Here is a 19,865-nt window from a genome sequence, read left to right as displayed (position 1 = left end):
CAACTTCTAAGAAGTGTATTTTGGTATAAGAAATATGTTTTTTAAAAAACTTACAATAATAGTTGCCCATGCATTACTCACAAGAAACTGAGAATTAAGAGATATATGATAATTGAACACTCCCTGTGCTATAGAACTGCTCTTTACATATTTAATAGAAATCACAGTTTGTGTTAATGATAAATGTGACATTGAGAATGCCCAAAACACAAAACAATGTTTATGGTAAAAAAAAAATTCCAAGAATACTCATGGGAAATATTTTTACACCTGGGATTCTTCAGACAATAAGTTCTGTCACACAGAATAAGCCTTCATGTCTCATTGTCTAGTGGACTGTGACATAAATTTCATAGGCTTTGAAAGAACAGAGGAGGACAAATTTCACTAGTATGTGAGATCTGATTAATCTCACCTCTCATCTCTTTTAGTTTGGGCAAGTTTCACTGGCATCGAAATGAGCCCTTACTCTTGAGATATGTGCAAGAGGTCCCATCTTGCAATGTGTTCTGGAAAATTATGCAGAATGGAAACAGTCTGCCTTTCAACTGAATGCTCTTCATCTCAACAACTTCTTAATGAAACCATAACAGATCACAGAAAGACAGAAAACACTAATGATTACAGGAACAAAATTATATGGAGCTGAAAAAAATTATTAGGGAAACTAAGGAAAGAGAACATAATCTGAGGATCTGCAGCTTAAAAATTAGGGAGGGAAAGGTAGAGACATAGGAAAAGAACAAGACAAGGAGAGGTGTATAGATTAAGAGCATGGGAATCTCAAGGGCTCAAGAAATCAATCATGTGAGAGCAGTCTGTGAGTAACAAGTTTTCAGAAATTTTACCATTTTTTTCCTGAGACTCTTCTGAAAAATAAAATGAGGAGATCAATAAAAACATAATGTAAATACAAATCAAGTACAGAATTAATTCAAAATTTATGTTTAAAACTAATCCTTTCACAATTCAGATAAGCACATTCTTACTCATACAAGCATGCATACATTGCATGTAGGTACACAACACATACACACAGATGCATCGTGTCTGAGGTCTCAGTCTTCTCCATAGCATGCATGCGTGCTAAGTCACTTCAGTCGTGTTCAACTCTTTGCGACCCACCAGGCTCCTCTGTCTATGGTATTCTCCATCCAAGAATACTGGAGTGGGTTGCCGTGTTCTCCAGGGAATCTTCCCAACCCAGGGACTGAACATTGTCTCCTGTGGCTCCTGCATTGCAGGTGGATTTTTCACTGCTGAGCCACCAAGGTGGTCCTGTCCATAGCACATTCTCCCCCAAAGGAAAGTTGGCATGAAATGAATGAATGTACTGTCTTGAGAAAAACTGTCAGGAATATTTCTTCTCATGTTCACCTGTTTAAAATGGCCCTGATTCCCTTTTGTCACTAGTTAGGCTTTTATTATTCAGTTCATTGAGATTTGTTAAATTTTATTTTGCTTTCAATTACTGCATATACTAAATTTTATATTGCAAAAAGTATGTGGTATAGAATTGCCACAAATGCTAAGTTAGAGAATCCTATTGAATTATCATTGTAATATATTACAGGGTAATTTTTCTGTGTTACTCTATTTACAAAATTTTTGTCAACTGATGAATGCATAAAACTGTGTTTTGTGAATTTCTCTTTAATGCCTAAATTTAAATTCTTCTAAATGGAATTCCATGAAAGGAAAGGAGACATTTCTTTAATGGCAGCAGATTAAATCTAAGTCAAATGATCTGAACATATATATTGTGGATAAAACATCCACATTAACCACATGGAAAATGTTAGCACTTCAGAGGTGTGTGATTAATAAAATTTCCTTGACTCAAAAGGAATATCTGCATAAATTACAACAACCTGATAAATTAGAGAGTCAATAAGAGGGGATGACGAATAACTGATGAAGCTTTCAGTTGGAAAGATAAGTTTCAAGAACAAATCATGATCTTTGGATGTGAAGAAAAAGGTGTAAGTCACAAATGAGTTAACTCAAGGTAAACAGTGAATTACATTTATAGAAATTACCTTTGACTTCTTCACATTCATGAATAAAATAATTGAGAAAAGCAAAGCAATATGAGGGCACAATATCAAGAAGGGAGGAGGATAAAGATTTTATTCACTTCTATAGTATATAGAGCTCCTATCTTTGCATGTGTTTCAGAAAGACAAGCAAATATGCCTATCAACTTGGTTGCCCTTCAGCTCACCAATTGCTCTGTGAAAACATTGCAAGTCTCTAGAAACAAAAAAAGTCAATGTCCACAGGTAAAGAACGGTATGGAATAAATGAAGTAAAAATGAAATATGAAAGAAGTTTGTGAAATTAAAAGGAAGTTAACTTTAGGTAACTTTAGAAAGAAGTGCATAAATATTTAATTGAGAGGGAAGGTAGATATCCAGGAGAAGAGCAAGTCAATGGATGGTTATAGGTTAAAAGGCAAAAGACATCAATGCAAATAGAAACCATCGTTTTGATGGGCTTGAGAGGAAGAGGTTTTGAAAATTTACCTGATTTCACTGGAGTTTTTTCTGAAAAGGAAATGAAAAGATCAAAATAAATATAAAATTTAAAAAAGGACAGTAATTCAAATTTAATGCAAAAGTTATCTTTCAAGTTGAACCCATGGAGATGTGCAAATATACACATGTATATGCCATTGCTGCTGCTAAGTCCCTTCAGTCGTGTCCGACTCTGTGTGACCCCAGAGACGGCAGCCCACCAGGCTCCCCGTCCCTGGGATTCTCCAGGCAAGAACACTGGAGTGGGTTGCCATTTCCTTCTCCAATGCATGAAAGTGAAAAGTGAAAGTGAAGTCGCTCAGTTGTGTCCTACTCCTAGCGACCCCATGGACCGCAGCCCACCAGGCTCCTCCGTCCATGGGATTTGCCAGGCAAGAACACTGGAGTGGGTTGCCATTTTCTGCCATTGCAGGAAGGCAAACACACTCACATACTTATACATGTGCCCAATACTTGAGAGCCCAGTTTTATCCTGTGAGTATTTTTCTCAAAGTGAAAGTGGACATAAAATTAGTCAGTATTCTGATTGGAGAGAACTTTTTAGAAACAGCAATTCTCATGCTCACCTTAAAAATGTTCCTTCTCCTGTTTGAGATAATTATGCTTTTTAATTCAGTTTGTATTTTGTAATAGATACTTTGCCTTTTAATATTTGTATTCAATCTGGTTATTATGACATTTATATGGTATAAAATAGGCACAAACACTGAATTGGAGGATCCTAAACCACTGCTTCCAGAGGTAATATAAGGTATACCACCTGGGCTCCTCTATTAAGAATATTTACATTACCCAAGGGATATATAACATGGTGCATGCAAATTTATCTTTTGCTGCTGTTGTTCAGTCGTCCCGCCATGTCTGACTCTTTGCAACCCCAAGGACGGCAGCTCACCAAGACTCCATGTCCCTCACCATCTCCCAGAGTTTGCCCAAGTTCATATTCAGCATATCGATGATAACATCCAGCCATCTCATCCTATTATGCCCTCTTCTCCTTCAGCCCTCAATCTTTCCAAGCATCAAGGATTTTTCCAATGAGTCATCCTTTCTCCTCAGATGGCCAAAATACTGCAGCTTCAGCTTCAGAATTAGTCCTTCCAGTGAATATTCAGGGTTGATCTCCCTTAAGATTGACTGGTTTGATGTCCTTACAGTCCAAAGGACTTTCAGGAGTCTTCTCCAGCACCACAGTTCAAAGGCATCAATTCTTCAGTGTTCTGCCTTCTTTAAGGTCCAGCTCTCACAACGATATGTGACCACTGGGAAGAATATAGTCTTGACTATATGGACCTTTCCTGGTAGAGTAATGTCTCTGCTTTTCAGTACACTGTCTAGGTTTGTCATAGCTTTCCTGCTGATAACAAATCATCGTCTGATTTCATGACTACAGTCACCATCTGCAGTGATTTTGGAGCCCAAGAAAAGGAAATCTGTCACTGCTTTCACCTTTTCCCTTCTATTTGCCATGTAGTAATGGAGCCAGAAGCCATGATCTTAGTTTTTTAATATTTAGTCCTAAGCCAGCTCTTTCACTCCCCTCTTTAGCCCTCATCAAGAGGCTCTTTAGTTCTTCTTCAGTTTCTGCCATTAGAGTGGTGTCATCTGCATATCTGAGGTTGTTGATGTTTCTCCCATCTATCTTGATTCCAGCTTGTAACTCATCTAGCCTGGCATTTCGCATGATGTGCTCAGCATCTAGATTAAACAAACAGGGTGACAGCAGACAGCCCTGTAGTACCCCTTTCTCCATCTTGAACCAACCAGTTGTTCCATACGGGGTTCTAACCATTGCTTCTTGACCTGCAAACAGGTTTCTCAGGAGGCAGGTAAGATGGTCTGGTATTCCTGTGTCTCTAGGAGCTTTTCACAGTTTGTGATGATCCACACCCTCAAAGGCTTTAGCATAGTCGATGAAACAGAGACAGATATTTTTCTGAAATACCCTGCTTTCTCTATAATCCAGTGACTGTTGGCAATTTGATCTCTGGTTCCTCTTCCTTTTCCAAACCCAGCGTGGATATCTGGAAGTTCTTGGTTCACATCATGTTGAAGCCTACCATGCAAGATTTTAAGCATGACTTTACTAGCGTTGGAGATGACTGCAAATTTATCATTTAACTATGCACAAATGAATTTTTTCTAAAGTTCTTTGAATATAAAAGAAGTATTAAAAGTCAGTGAAGCAGGTCTAAATGAAGTGACCTGAGCATATCTTGGACAAAACTTCCACTTCAGCCACTGGAAAAGCCAATACGTTAGAGAATATTATCGATAACGTTTACTTGACTCAATAGGAATGCCTGCCTACATTGCAACAAGGGGACAAATTAAATAGCAATATTGGGGGATAATTAAATAGCTAATGAAGATGGAGCCCTTACTTGCAAAGATCAGACTGAAGAGAAAATAATCTTGTAAAATATGCGTATCTTGGAGTTGAGAAAAATGATGTTTGGAAGTTGACTTAAGAGGTATAATACAAGTAACAGCTGAAACCAGACTCTGTGATAAAAAAAAAAAAATCCACCTGCCAAGCAGGAGATGCCTGTTTGATCCGTGAGTTGGGAAGATCCCCTGGAGAAGGAAACATAAACCCACTTCAGTATTCTTGCCTGGGAAATTCCATGGATAGGAGCCTGGTGGATTACAGTCCATTGGTTGAAAAAAGTCAGACACCACTTAGTGATTGAACAACAACAAAATAGTTGAAACCATGCTTAGGGACACAAGGAAACATATTTATGGGACTTATCTTTTTTTTTTTCTTCACCATTGTCAATAACTAAAAGAAAGAAACCATTCATTCAAAATGAGGCCCAATACCATAAAGGAGGAAGACAAAACTTTCAAGCATTACAAAATTTGTTTCTTACACTTGTCTCCTGAAAATGGAAAGTGCAGTAGTGTTCAAAGACCATCTTACTAACCAAACGACAATTTATTTCACTTCTGTGTATCTCTTGATGACAAAGGAACTAAGCAGAAATCACAGAAAGCAAGGCAGTGGAATAGCATTCCCTCTGATTTAAAAGCTATGTGTGTTCATGCTAAGTCACTTCAGCCATGTCTGGCTCTTTGCGACCCTATGGACTGTAGCCTGTCAGGCTCCTCTGTTCATGGGATTCTCCAGGAAAGAATATTGGGGTGAGTTGCCATTTCCTCCTCCAGGGGATCTTGCCAATCCAGGGACTGAACCTGCATCTCGTGTCTCCTGCATTGGCAGGAGAGGTCTTTACCACTAATGCCAGCTGGGAAGCCTGGGTTAAAGGCTATGGGATACATCAATTACTGATTTCCATTGGGCCTTTGACTTTTTTCAGAATAAAGGAAAATACACGGGCATACAAATAAAGAGGTACTTGAAAAGAGACAGAATGTATAGATTAAGGCACCATTGTATAATACTCTCTGCATTGTTAAATTCATACACAGTTTTATAGAAGCCTTAAATCAATATATACTTAAACTGAGTTCCTCTTAAAATAGAATTATCATTTAAGATATCCTTACTTGGGTTAAATGTTCAAATTAAGAATGGTAAGCAAAGGAAAGAATAAAGAATAAGAGGCTGGGAATATTAAGGTCTCAAGAAGTCCACCAAGTAAAAGGGTTTGTGAGCAGCAAGATTTTAGCATACATGCCATTTCTTTCCTGAGGTTCTTTATAAAAACAAAATGATAAGTTTAAGGTCAATATTATGGGAATGGAACAAGAAAAAAACAAAATATATCAAAAAATTTGTATTTAAAATTATTACTATCTGAAAACATATACAAACACACACTCTGCAAGCATGCACACACACACACAACACACACACAGAGTAGTTGAGAGCTCATTTGGTCAGGGGACTATTCTCCTATATGACAATAGAGTAAGAGATAAAAGCATGAGTCTTAAGTGACGAAAAATATTAAAATAATAACTTTGATGTTTACCTTAAAATATGTTCTTTACCTATTTAGATATTAGTAGTCTATTTCTTTGGAAGGAATGATGCTAAAGCTGAAACTCCAGTAGTTTGGCCACCTCATGCGAAGAGTTGACTCATTGGAAAAGACTCTGATGCTGGGAGGGATTGGGGGCAGGAGGAGAAGGGGACAACAGAGGATGAGATGGCTGGATGGCATCACTGACTCGATGGGCATGAGTCTGAGTGAACTCCGAGAGATGGTGATGGACAGGGAGGCCTGGCGTGCTGCGATTCATGGGGTTGCAAAGAGTCGGACACAACTGAGTGACTGAACTGAACTGAACTGAGTCTATTTATTAGCTCCAATATGTTCCTTGGCAGTTATTCAGTATATGGAATCAAGTATATTATTGTAAAAGCAAAGATGTATTAAGAAGACATGAACATTAAAATAATATTCTGAATCACTGCCATAGAGAAAATGCCTGGTTCATTGCCCATATGATTCTATTCATACTTAGGTCTACTAGTGAACACAAAAACTCCTGTAACATGAATTTCTACTTTAGCTCAAAACTAAGTGATGCATGTCTTCATGAAATCACACAAAAACGGATTGAATTACTAAAGTATAATGAAATTAGTTGTAAATCAAACAATGGAGTGTATACTGGAGAAAACCTATACTTCAATGGCTTGAGAATACAAAAGTGTGAAAAGTACCATTACTCACATTTAGTTGACACAAAAGTAATGTCTGTCTAAATTACATCAAAATGAGAAATCACAGAGGTACTAATGGAGGAAAGTGAGTAACAATTACAGAATGCAGACTTCTAATACTCTACCTAATAGCTCTCATGGCTACAAAAATCATAATAAAATAAGGGCATTTCACTGGCAACACATACAATAAGGCCCTAATGTTTACAGAGAAGAAAGATATGAAATGAAAAACAAGAAATGAAAAAGGAAGCAATTTGTAAAAACAGATGGAGGAAATTAATACAGCATAGCCTATATCCAGAAAATTAGGAGGGAAAGGTGAGCCATGGGTGGCATATACATAGAAAGGTAGAGAATGTTAACATCCATTTAAAGGTTATGGGCAAAGAGTGTCAGAAAAATTTATTGGTTTTTTTTCCTCCAAAAAATCTGAAAAATAAAATGTAAATATCAGAAGAAACAAAAACGATAATTCACTATTATTGAAAAATTTTATAGAGATCTGCATTTACTATAAAATAATTAATATGCAGATACACACAGAGAGAATAGGAAAACCATTATGGAACATGAGAATATATAAGAATACATACACTCATTGGCAAACCTTGCTCTTGCTAAAGGATATTCTCCAGAAAAGGACAGGGGCCTAAGTTGATATATAAAATGTATTATACTTAGAAATATACTTAGAAACTTTAGTCCTAGACTTTACCTTTTTAAAAATTTCTTAACTTATGTTTGACATTAGTTCGGTTGTCTTTTTCCATTTGTGAGACAAAATAGGCTATTTGGGTGCTGCTATGCATGAAGAGGAACTAAAAAGCCTCTTGATGAAAGTGAAAGTGGAGAGTGAAAAAGTTGGCTTAAAGCTCAACATTCAGAAAACGAAGATCATGGCATCTGGTCCCATCACTTCATGGGGAAACTGTGGAAACAGTGACAGACTTTATTTTGGGGGGCTCCAAAATCACTGCAGATGATGACTGCAGACATGAAATTAAAAGATGGTTACTCCTTGGAAGAAAAGTTATGACCAACATAGACAGCATATTCAAAAGCAGAGACATTACTTTGCCAACTAAGGTCCATCTAGTCAAGGCTATGGTTTTTCTGTGGTCATGTATGGATGTGAGAGTTAGACTGTGAAGAAAGCTGAGCACCAAAGAATTGATGCATTTGAACCGTGGTGTTGGAGAAGACTCTTGAGAGTCCTTTGGACTGCAAGGAGATCCAACCAGTCCATTCTGAAGGAGACCAGCCCTGGGATTTCTCTGGAAGGACTGATGCTAAAGCTGAAACTCCAGTAGTTTGGCCACCTCATGCGAAGAGTTGACTCATTGGAAAAGACTCTGATGCTGGGAGGGATTGGGGGCAGAAGGAGAAGGGGATGACAGAGGATGAGATGGCTGGATGGCATCACTGACTCGATGGACATGAGTCTGAGTGAACTCTGGGAGTTGGTGATGGACAGGGAGGCCTGGCATGCTGCGTTTCATGGGGTCGCAAAGAATTGGACACGATTGAGTGACTGGACTGAACTGATGCATCTTGAAGAAAGTATGGAAAATCACTAGACCATTCAGGTATGACTTAATTCAAGTCCCTTATGACTATAGAGTGGCAGTGACAAATAGATTCAAAGTTTTAGATCTGATAGTGAGCTTGAAGAACTATGGATGGAGGCTCATAACATTGTACAGGAGGTGGTGACCAAAACCATCTCCAAGAAAAAGAAATGCAACAAGGCAAAACAGTTGTCTGATGAGGCCTTACAAATAGCTGAGCAGAGAAATGAAAGGCAACAGAGAAAGGGAAAGATATACTCATTTGAATGCAGGGTTCCAAAGAATAGAACGGAGAAGTAAGAAACCCTTCTTAAGTGAACAAGGCAAAGGAATAGAGGAAAATGATAGGATGGGAAAGACTAGAGATCTCTTGAAGAAAATTAGAGATACCACGGGAACATTTCATGCAAAGATGGGCACAAAAAGCACAGAAACAGTAAGGACCTAATAGAAGCAGAAGAGGTTAAGAAGAGGTAGCAAGAACTGTACAAGAAAGGTCTTCATGATGCAGATAACCGTGATGGTGTGGTCACTCAACTAGAGCCGGACATCCTGCAGTGTGAAGTCAAGTGGGGCTTAGAAAGCATTACTATGAACAAAGCTAGTGGAAGTGATGGAATTCCAGATGAGCTATTTCAAATCCTAAAAGATGCTGCTAAACTGCTCTACTCATTATGCTAGCAAATATGGAAAACTCAGCAGTGGCTACAGAGCAGGAAAAGGTCAGTTTTCATTCCAGTCCCACAGAAGGCCAATGCTAAAGAATGTTCAAGCTTACTGCACAATTGTGCACATTTCACATGCTAGTAAAGGAATGCTCAAAAGTCCCTCAAGCTAGCTTTCAACTGTATGTGGACCGAGAACTTCCAGATGTACAAGCTGGATTTAGGAAAGGTGGAGGAACCAGAGATCAAATTGTCAACGTTCATTGGATTGTAGAAAAAGCAAGAGAATACTAGAGAAACATCTACTTCTGTTTCACTGACTAGATTAAAGCCTTTGACTGTGTAGATCACAAAAAATCATGGAAAATTCTTAAGAGAAGGGAATACCAATCTATCTATCTTATCTGCCTCCTGAGAAACCTGTATGCAGTTCAAGAAGCAATGTTAGAACTGAACATGGAACAACAGACTGGTTCAAAAGTGGGAAAGGAGTACATCAAACTCACATATATATATATATATATATATATATATATATATATATATATATAGTATATTGTCACCCTGCTTATTTAACTTCTGTGCAGATTACATCATTGAAATGCTGGACTGAATGAACCACAAGCTGGAATCAAGATTGCAGGGAGAAATATCAACAACTGCAGAGATGCAGATGATACCACCCTAGTGGCAGAAAGCAAAGAGGGACTAAAGAGCCTCTTGATGAAGGTGAAAGAGGAGAGTGAAAAAGCTGGCTTAAAACTCAACATTCAAAAAGTGAAGATCTTAGCATCTGGTCTCATTACTTCATGGCAAATAGAAGGGGAAACGATGGAAATAGTGAGAGACTTTATTTTCTAGGGTTCCAAAATCACTGTGTATGGTGACTACAGCCATAAAATTAAAGACGCTTCCTTCTTGAAACAAAAGCGAATACAAACCAAGACAGTGTATTAAAAGAAGAGGCATCACTTTGCCTACAAAGGTCCACATGGTCAATGCTATGGTTTTCCAGTAGTCATGTATGGATGTGAGTGTTGGAACATAAAGAAAACTGGGATCTGAAGAATTGATGCTTTTGAACTGTGGAGTTGGATAAGACTCTTGAGAGTCCCTTGGGCAACAAGGAGATCAAACCAGTCAATCCTAATGGAAGTCAACCATGAATACTCATTGGAAGGACTGATGTTTAAGCTGAAGCTCCAACACTTTGGCCACCTGATGTGAAGAGCTGACTCATTAGAAAAGACCGTGATGCTAGGAAAGATTGAGGCCAAGAGGAGAAAGGGGCAACAGAGGATGAGATGGTTGGATGGCATACTAACTCAATGGACATGAGTTTGAGCAAGTTCAGGGAGATAGTGAAGGACAGGGAAGTCTGGCATACTGCAGTCCATGGGGTCACAAAGGGTCAGACATGACTGAGTGACTGAACAACAAATGCATCTCTGGGCTTCCCAAGAGGCTCAGATGATATAGAATCTGCCTACAATGCAGGATGAAAAAGGGAAAGTGAAAGTCACTCAGTTGTGTCCAACTCTTTGTGACTCAATGGAGTATAACCTGCCAGGCTCCTCTGTCCATGGAATTCTCCAGGCCAGAATACTGGAGTGGGTAGACTATCCTTTCTCCAGTTTATCTTCCTGATCCAGGATTTAGACCAGAATCTCCTGTATTGCAGGTGGATTTTTTACCAGCTGAGTAATCATGGAAGCAATTCAGGATAGTTGGGTTCAATACTGGGTCAGGAAGATCCCTGGAGGAGGGCATGAAAACCCACTCCTGAATTCTGGTCTCAAGGATTCCAGGGACAGTGCAACTTGGCACACACACACATTTCAACCAATACCTAGATGAAATTATCTGAATTAAGTCTCATGAAAGAAAGGGAAATAAAATATTCAATTCCAGTAAAACAAGTTCTAAGTTACATGACAAGAAACTGTCTTAGACAAACATACTACAAGAGGCACACTGAAAATGACAATATTTCAGAGGTATGTTATTACTACCTTTAAATTGACAGGAAGAAAACTGCAGAGATTGCAACTCTATGATGAATCATAAAAGAACCAATGGGGAAAATTGAATAACAACAGAAAATGCCAAACATCCCTTGAAAAGACAAAGAAATGAGACAAAAATCATACAAGAATGTTCACATAATATCTTTGAAAATGATGGTAACTGAATGTTAACAACAAAATACCATATCAGATGGATCCATGACTATGTACACAGGAAACACATCAATAGGATTTGCCACTTTTCCCCCATATTTATTCACAAAGTCAAAGGAACAAGTAAACAATTCACTCAAAATGAAAATAAAAGGTCAGGAAGGAAAGAGGACAAAACCTTCTGTAGTTACCTATCAAGTTCTAACAGACATATTTCTGAGCATTGAAACTGTGAGATTCCAAGACTATTTTATTAATGGTAAAAGAATGTATACCTCTCTATATGCCTAGGTTTAAAAGAGTACATTATTGAAAATGACAGCAGGCAAAATAAAAAGACAATAGAAGGACAGAGTAAAGGCATCCATCTGTTAACAATTCTAGCTATAATGGTAGTCAGATAAAACCTGCTATATAAACAAATTTGATGTTTAACTGAATTAAATTATTTTTGAAATGAACATTATTAATAAAGCCATCTTTAGGAAATATCAAAGTTTTAAGGATTATATGCTGTTGTAGGAAAAGAAATTCTTTGGCAACTTCCTAGGACAATGTCTTCTTCGACTTTCACATCAAAAGTTAAGAACTGAAAGAGATAGGTGAAAGTTAAAGTGGCTCAGTCCGGTCACTCTTTGTGATCCAGGCCAGACTCTTTGTGAATTCTCTTTGTGAATTCTTTGTGAAGACTCTTTGTTAATTCTCCAGGCCAGAATACTGGAATGCTTAGCCTTTCCCTTCCCCAGGGGATCTTCTCAACCCAGAGATCAAATCCAGTTCTCCCACCTTGCAGGCGGATTCTTTACCAGCTGAACCACAGGGAAGCCCAAGACTACTGGAGTGGGTAGCCTATCTCTTCTCCAGCAGGTCTTCCCAATCTAGGTATCAAACTGGTGTCTGCTGCACTGCCAGCAGATTCTTTACCAACTGGGGAGGTCTTATTGACCTAAATGAGTGCCCTTAAAACACAACATGAGGAAGTGCCTGACTAGGATGTGCCCAGAAGATAAATAGGATGGAATCCTGGGCTTTCAATTTAATGTCCTCTAGCTCTTAGGGGGCCTATATCAAGTCCTCAGAAACAGACTGAGGAAAACAGAAAATGCTGATACGTGTAGGAAAGAAATGATGTGGAATGGGGAAAGTAGGAACTGAAATGGCTTCTAGGGAGAAACTAAATGGAGAGAACAAGCTCTGAATAAGCCTATAACAAATTTGGAGATATAAGACAGACATCCACGGGAAGGAAAAGACAGGAAACCTACGGATTAAGGGATTGTGAAGGGTTTGGTATGAAGAAATTAGTTATGTATAAGTCATTTGTGAGTAATAAGTTTTTACTTACCACTTCTTTCCTGAGGTCCTTTAGGAAAACAAAATGGAAAATTTAGGGTCAATCATGGAAATGGAAGATCAAGAAACAAAATTTATAGCAAATATTGAATACATATTTAAAATTATAGCTTTCAGAAAGCATACACACCAACACACAAGCACACAAAAAACACACAGTGCACTGCGTATGAAGGCTCATTTTTAAATATAGTATTCTCCCAAAATAGAATAGGGATTAAATAAAAGTATTGTCTTAATTGGAGAAAATTATTAAAATACTAGTTCTGAAGTTGACCTTTCAACTGTATTTTATCTATGTTGACAGATCTAATGTATAATTATTCAGATTATTAGCTCTATAAAGTTATTTGGATACTACTTAATTGATAGGGTTAAATCAATTGCTGTAATATCTATAATTTTAAGAGCTACAAGCATTGTTTAACATCTTGAACCAGTGTTGTCAAAGAAATACCAGGGTTTGTAGCCTGGATGATTCTATTCACATGTTTGTCAATAAGTGAATATATAAACTACTATAATGCAAATTTCTATTTTAGCTGAAGCCTAAGTGAGGCTGGTCTTTCATGTTCAAAAAAATATATATGAGGAAAGGTATGCAAATACTAAATGATGGTGAAAGGGTTTATACATCAAAAGACTGAGCATATGTTGGAAAACTCACACTTCAGAAGCTTAAAACTGGTAAATCTTTGAAATATACCAATACTAACATTTAGTTGACACAAAAGAAATGTCTGCCTAGATTGTATCAAAATGAGAAAAATCACAGAAGTACTAATGCAGAAAATGGAATGTCAAATGCAGAAGACCAACAAAATTTGGAGACTAAATAAAAAGAATATCATGTAAGTTATTTGTTTGATGGTGTTCAGGAACATAGAAATTGATTGTTGGAGAAAAACATATAAAAACACAGATGAAACCACATGTAGGTTCATAGTGAAAAACACTTTGAGTCACGTGTTTTCTTTCTTCACACTATTGATCAACGAAAGAAAAGAAATCCAATTCATTCAAATAAGAGGACAACATCAGGAAGAGACCAGGTCAGAAACTGGAAACACTTCCTTCATTTGCTTTTGGGTTCAAATGGACCACCATTTATTGGAATTAAAACCAAAAGTTTCAAAGTCCACCATACTAATGAGAAGTACCCATTTTCATCCCATATTTCATTGTGCAAGGTTGGAAATGGCCCCATGAGGAAAGTTAAATTGTGAGTTCTCTTAAATAGTATCAGATCCTTGGGTTTGTGTTGGCACTTCTGCCTTTCTCAGTATAGAAAATTAGTGTGAACTGATAGACAAGCAACATATTTAAAAGGTGATAAGGAAATATAAATGGACTTTGTACACAGGGGCTAATGGATCATTAACCAGTTTTAGCCTTCTACTATACGGCTAAGCTCTATTTCCTCTGCAAAAAGATGTAAGTGAAAAACATCAAGAGAATAAAGAGATAAACATTTAGTGTTTGAATTAGTGTTTTCTAAATAAATCTTTTAACTTTGTATTTTGCACCAATAGAAATTTTGAGTTAAAAGAAGCTTATCATTAGATAAAGCATTTGTATACCTGGATACTACTGGATAATAAGATCAAGGGAATGAGAGAGTAGGTTTAGAGCTCACATGTAATAAAGGAATGTCACTGAATTAATACTCTTTGAAAAAGCAGAAGGCAGAGTAATTTGCTCAACAAATCTGGAGTTTTCTGTTCATTTAAGTTTGGGTCAGTATTGATCACATGGTTATTCTCCCTTGAACTTGAAAGGTCACAGTGATTTGACATCAGTGATCATTTACACGAAAACATCTATTTCATGGGAATGATGTGGTGATCAGCCTGATATCCCTCATCCCTTCAACAATTAGAATCAAATCAAGACAACACTCAGGCGACATAAAAGGAAAACACTGAAGTATATAGACAAGAATAGGTATATAATGAAAAGCGAGGAATAGGAAGAGTTGGAACTAGTGAAGAACAGATGGAAGAAGTTCATATGAAAATAGTCCATATAAAGACAATTGTAGAGGGAAGAGGGGAAGGATGAGAGAATAGAGAGATAGAAAGAGATAGAAAGGGAGGGAACGATAGTAGTCATTTAAATTCATGTCAATGTATGGCGAAACCAATACAGTATTGTAAAGTAAAATAAAGTAAAAATAAAAACTAAAAAATTAAAAATAAAAAAATTAATGTCTATGGGAAAAATGTCAGAAATACTTACCAATTTTATTTACTAAAATATTCAAAAAAATAAAATTAGGAGTTCCATGTAAATATTGAAAGATACAAACACAAAATAATTATATTCTAAAATTTGCATTTACAATTCAGTTTATTAGTGATCAGAAACACAGACACACACATAGACACACACACACAAAACACTGATTCAGAACATGCATAGATACAGAAGAGCTCACAGGAATATCAACACCCAGAACCTCATACATCTACAGTAAGAAACCCTCCTTTTGCTTAATATATTCTCCAGAAATTCAGAGTGGGCAAAATTAAGTCAATCTACTAGATTGAGATATAGTTTTAGGAACGTTAGTCCTAGAAGCTACCTTTTAAAAAAGTTTTAATCACTTTTGACATTAATTAAGCATTCATTGTTCACTTTATAAGATATTTGGAAGCTAAAACATATGTGAGGAATTAAGGTAGCTTCGTTCAATAAACTAGATACAAATATTGAATTATAGGATTAAAAGCATTCTAGAGATTACTCTTCATTATGAACTATGTGCCTCTAGTCACATATATGTCAACCAATGAATACATCACCTTGATTTGGGACATTTCTATTTTGATCCACATCCAAATGAAGCACATATGGTTTACATATAGTGCCTGTAAAAAAAAAAAAATAATACAACATTCAATGCCAGTGAAGCAAGAATTACCACTTTTGCAAGAAACTATTCCAAGGAGATCCAACCAGTCGATTCTAAAGGAAATCAGTCCTGGTGTTCATAGGAAGGACTGATGCTGAAGCTGAAACTCCAATACTTTGGCCACCTCATGCCAAGAGTTGACTCATTGGAAAAGACTCTGATAGTGGGAGGGATTGGGGGAAGGAGGAGAAAGGGGCAACAGAGGATGAGATGGCTGGATGGCATCACCAGCTCGATGGACATGAGTTTGAGTGAACTCCGGGAGTCGGTGATGGAAGGGAGGCCTGGCATGCTGTGATTCGTGGAGTCACAAAGAGTCAGACACGACAGAGCAACTAAACTGAACTGAACTGATTCCAAGAATAACTTCTGAAATATTTCTTTATCTGGGAAGCCTAGGGTAATATATTTGGGCACAGTGGAAGAATGAGTGTCAAACTCATGGATCAAGAAATAAAGCAGAATGCTTACATGCTTTGAAGGACAATGAGAGGCAAACTTCACTGAGTACACTAGGCATTATCTCTATCTCAGCAGGTTTGGGGAAGTCTCATTGCAATAAATATGGGCCCTAGGTACAGGCATTTTACAGAGGTCCTAACAATGGATGTGTCCTTGCAGATAAGCAGAATGGAACTCAGTGCCTTTGAACATAATGTCCTTCATCACGTATTCTTTATAGTGAGCCTATAACATGTCTGGACAACAGGAACAAGCTAATGTTTACAGGAAAGAAGGATTCAGATTGGAAAATAAAATGCATTTTAGATGGGGGAATTGAATAGAGAGACTCTGTCTGGGGAGGCTTATAATTCAACTGGGAGACACAAAGTCAGGCATCCAGGACAAACACAATACAATGGAAAGCATCTGGATTAAGAGATGGGGCCTCAAGAAATCAGTCATGGTGAAGAGGTTTTTGAGAAGTTTCAGAATACTTACCATTTTGATCTTGAATTTCTATAGAAAAATAAAGTGAAATTTTAAGGTCAGTATCACGGGAATGGAACACTAAGAAACAAACTGTATTACAAAATTCATATTTAAATTCATTTTGATCTGAATGCAAAAAAAGAAAAAAAAAGAACAAAACCCAAAACCAAATACAAGTGTGGATGATGAGCCATTTTGGCAAGGGACTATTCTTTCAGAAGATTACAGTGTTAAGCAGGAAAAGTAGTGTCTTAATGGGGTAAAGCATTGAAATGATACTTCTGAAGTTTACCTTTGAAGCATGTGCTTTCCTAACATAAAATCAGACACTACTATACATAGGGTTACTATAGTATGAACCACTTCTGGCTTGCTACAACTGTAAAGAGATAGTTTGGAAAGTTCTATTTCCCTGAAAGAAAATGTAAATGAAAACATCAAGTGGATACCTGAGGCAAAACTTTAGGCTTTGCCTTAATGTTTTATGAAAAACTCTTTTAAAAAAAATTTTTTATTTTTCCTTTATTTTACTTTACAATACTGTATTGGTTTTGCCACACATTGACATTAATCCACCATAGGTGTATACAAGCTCCCAATCCTGAATCCCCCTCCCACCTGCCACCCCATATCATCTCTCTGGATCATCCCCATGCACCAGCACCAAGCATCCTGTATTCTGCATCGAACATAGACTGGTACTTCGTTTCTTACATGATAGTATACATGTTTCAATGCCATTCTCCCAAATCACCCCACCCTCTCCCTCTCCCTCAGAGTCCAAAAGTCCGTTCTATACATCTGTGTTTCTTTTGCTGTCTCGCATACAGGGTCATCATTACCATCTTTCTAAATTCCATATATATGTGTCAGTATACTGTATTGGTGTTTTTCTTTCTGGCTTACTTCACTCTGTATAATCGGCTCCAGTTTCATCCACCTTATTAGAACTGATTCAAATGTATTCTTTTCAATGGCTGAGTAATACTCCATTGTGTATATGTACCACAGCTTTCTTATCCATTCATCTGCTGATGGACATCTAGGTTGTTTCCATGTCCTGGCTATTGTAAACAGCACTGCCATGAACATTGGGGTACATGTGTCTCTTTCAATTCTGGTTTCCTCAGTGTGTATGCCCAGCAGTGGGATTGCTGGGTCATAAGGCAGTTCTATTTGCAATTTTTAAGAAATCTCCACATTGTTTTCCATAGTGGCTGTACTAGTTTGCATTCCCACCAAGAGTGTAAGAGGGTTCCCTTTTCTCCACATCCTCTCCAGCATTTATTGCTTGTAGACTTTTGATCGCAGCCATTCTGACTGGTGTGAAATGGTACCTCATTGTGGTCTTAATTTGCAATTCTCTGATAATGAGTGCTGTTGAGCATCTTTTCATGTGTTTGTTAGCCATCTGTATGTCTTCTTTGGAGAACTGCCTATTTTGTTCTTGGCCCATTTTTTGATTGGGTCGTTTATTTTTCTGGAGTTGAGCTGCATAAGTTGCTTGTATATTTTTGAGATTAGTTGTTTGTCAGTTGCTTCATTTGCTATTGTTTTCTCCCATTCAGAAGGCTGTCTTTTAACCTTACTTATAGTTTCCTTTGTTGTGCAGAAGCTTTTAATTTTAATTAGATCCCATTTGTTTATTTTTGGTTTTATTTCCAGAATTCTGGGAGGTGGATCATAGAGGATCCTGCTGTGATTTATGTCAGAGAGTGTTTTGCCTATATTCTCCTCTAGGAGTTTTATAGTTTCTGGTCTTACGTTTAGATCTTTAATCCATTTTGAGTTTATTTTTGTGTATGGTGTTAGAAAGTGATCTAGTTTCATTCTTTTACAAGTGGTTGACCAGTTTTCCCAGCACTACTTGTTAAAGAGATTGTCTTTAATCCATTGTATATTCTTTCCTCCTTTGTTGAAGATAAGGTGTCCATGGGTGTGTGGATTTATCTCTGGGCTTTCTATTTTGTTCCATTGATCTATATGTCTGTCTTTGTGCCAGTACCATACTGTCTTGATGACTGTGGCTTTGTAGTAGAGTCTGAAGTCAGGCAAGTTGATTCCTTCCGTTCCATTCTTCTTTCTCAAGATAGCTTTGGCTATTCGAGGTTTTTGTATTTCCATACAAATCTTGAAATTATTTGTTCTAGTTCTGTGAAAAATACCGCTGGTAGCTTGATAGGGATTGCATTGAATCTGTAGACTGCTTTGGGTAGTATACTCATTTTCACTATATTGATTCTTCCAATCCATGAACATGGTATATTTTTCCATCTATTAGTGTCCTCTTTGATTTCTTTCATCAGTGTTTTATAGTTTTTGATATATAGGTCTTTAGTTTCTTTAGGTAGGTATATTCCTAGGTATTTAATTCTTTTCGTTGCAATGGTGAATGGAATTATTTCCTTAATTTCTTTTTCTACTTTTTCATTATTAGTGTATAGGAATGCAAGGGATTTCTGAGTGTTGATTTTATATCCTGCAACTTTACCATATTCATTGATGAGCTCTAGTAATTTTCTGGTGGAGTCTTTAGGATTTTCTATGTAGAGGATCATGTCATCTGCAAACAGTGAGATTTTTATTTCTTCTTTTCCAATTTGGATTCCTTTAATTTCTTTTTCTGCTCTGATTGCTATGGCCCAAACTTCCAGAACTATGTTGAATAGTAGCGATGAAAGTGGGCACCCTTGTCTTATTCCTGACTTTAGGGGAAATGCTTTCAATTTTTCACCATTGAGGATAATGTTTGCTGTGTGTTTGTCATATATAGCTTTTATTATGTTGAGGTATGTTCCTTCTATTCCTGCTTTCTGAAGAGTTTTTTACCCTAAATGGATGTTGAATTTTGCCAAAGACCTTCTCTGCATCTATTGAGATAATCATATGGCCTTGATTTTTCAATTTGTTAATGTGGTGAATTACATTGATTGATTTGCAGATATTGAAGAATCCTCGCATCCCTGGGATAAAGCCCACTTGGTCATGGTGTATGATCTTTTTAATGTGTTGTTGGATTCTAATTTCTAAGGAAAGTTGCTTCTCAATTCCTTAACATAACATTTCATTATTG

General features: G+C 37.1%; 1 protein-coding gene across 1 annotated transcript in view; it reads right to left on the bottom strand.

The window, feature by feature from the left end:
- LOC105605908 (butyrophilin subfamily 2 member A1-like) overlaps positions 1-19,865 on the bottom strand; it is a 102,327-nt gene that overhangs the window by 67,323 nt on the left and 15,139 nt on the right. Inside the window, exons 7-11 of the mRNA XM_060403226.1 lie at positions 16,802-16,819; positions 15,750-15,815; positions 12,938-12,955; positions 2,526-2,546; positions 849-869 (exon numbers count right to left, since the gene is read on the bottom strand). Of these exons, the coding sequence (XP_060259209.1) occupies positions 849-869; positions 2,526-2,546; positions 12,938-12,955; positions 15,750-15,815; positions 16,802-16,819 (144 nt within the window). The remainder of the gene's footprint in view (positions 1-848; positions 870-2,525; positions 2,547-12,937; positions 12,956-15,749; positions 15,816-16,801; positions 16,820-19,865) is intronic.

The sequence above is a fragment of the Ovis aries genome, chromosome 20 (assembly GCF_016772045.2).
Source record: "Ovis aries strain OAR_USU_Benz2616 breed Rambouillet chromosome 20, ARS-UI_Ramb_v3.0, whole genome shotgun sequence".
Taxonomy (NCBI): domain Eukaryota; kingdom Metazoa; phylum Chordata; class Mammalia; order Artiodactyla; family Bovidae; genus Ovis; species Ovis aries.
This window is presented reverse-complemented; position numbering and strand designations above follow the sequence as displayed.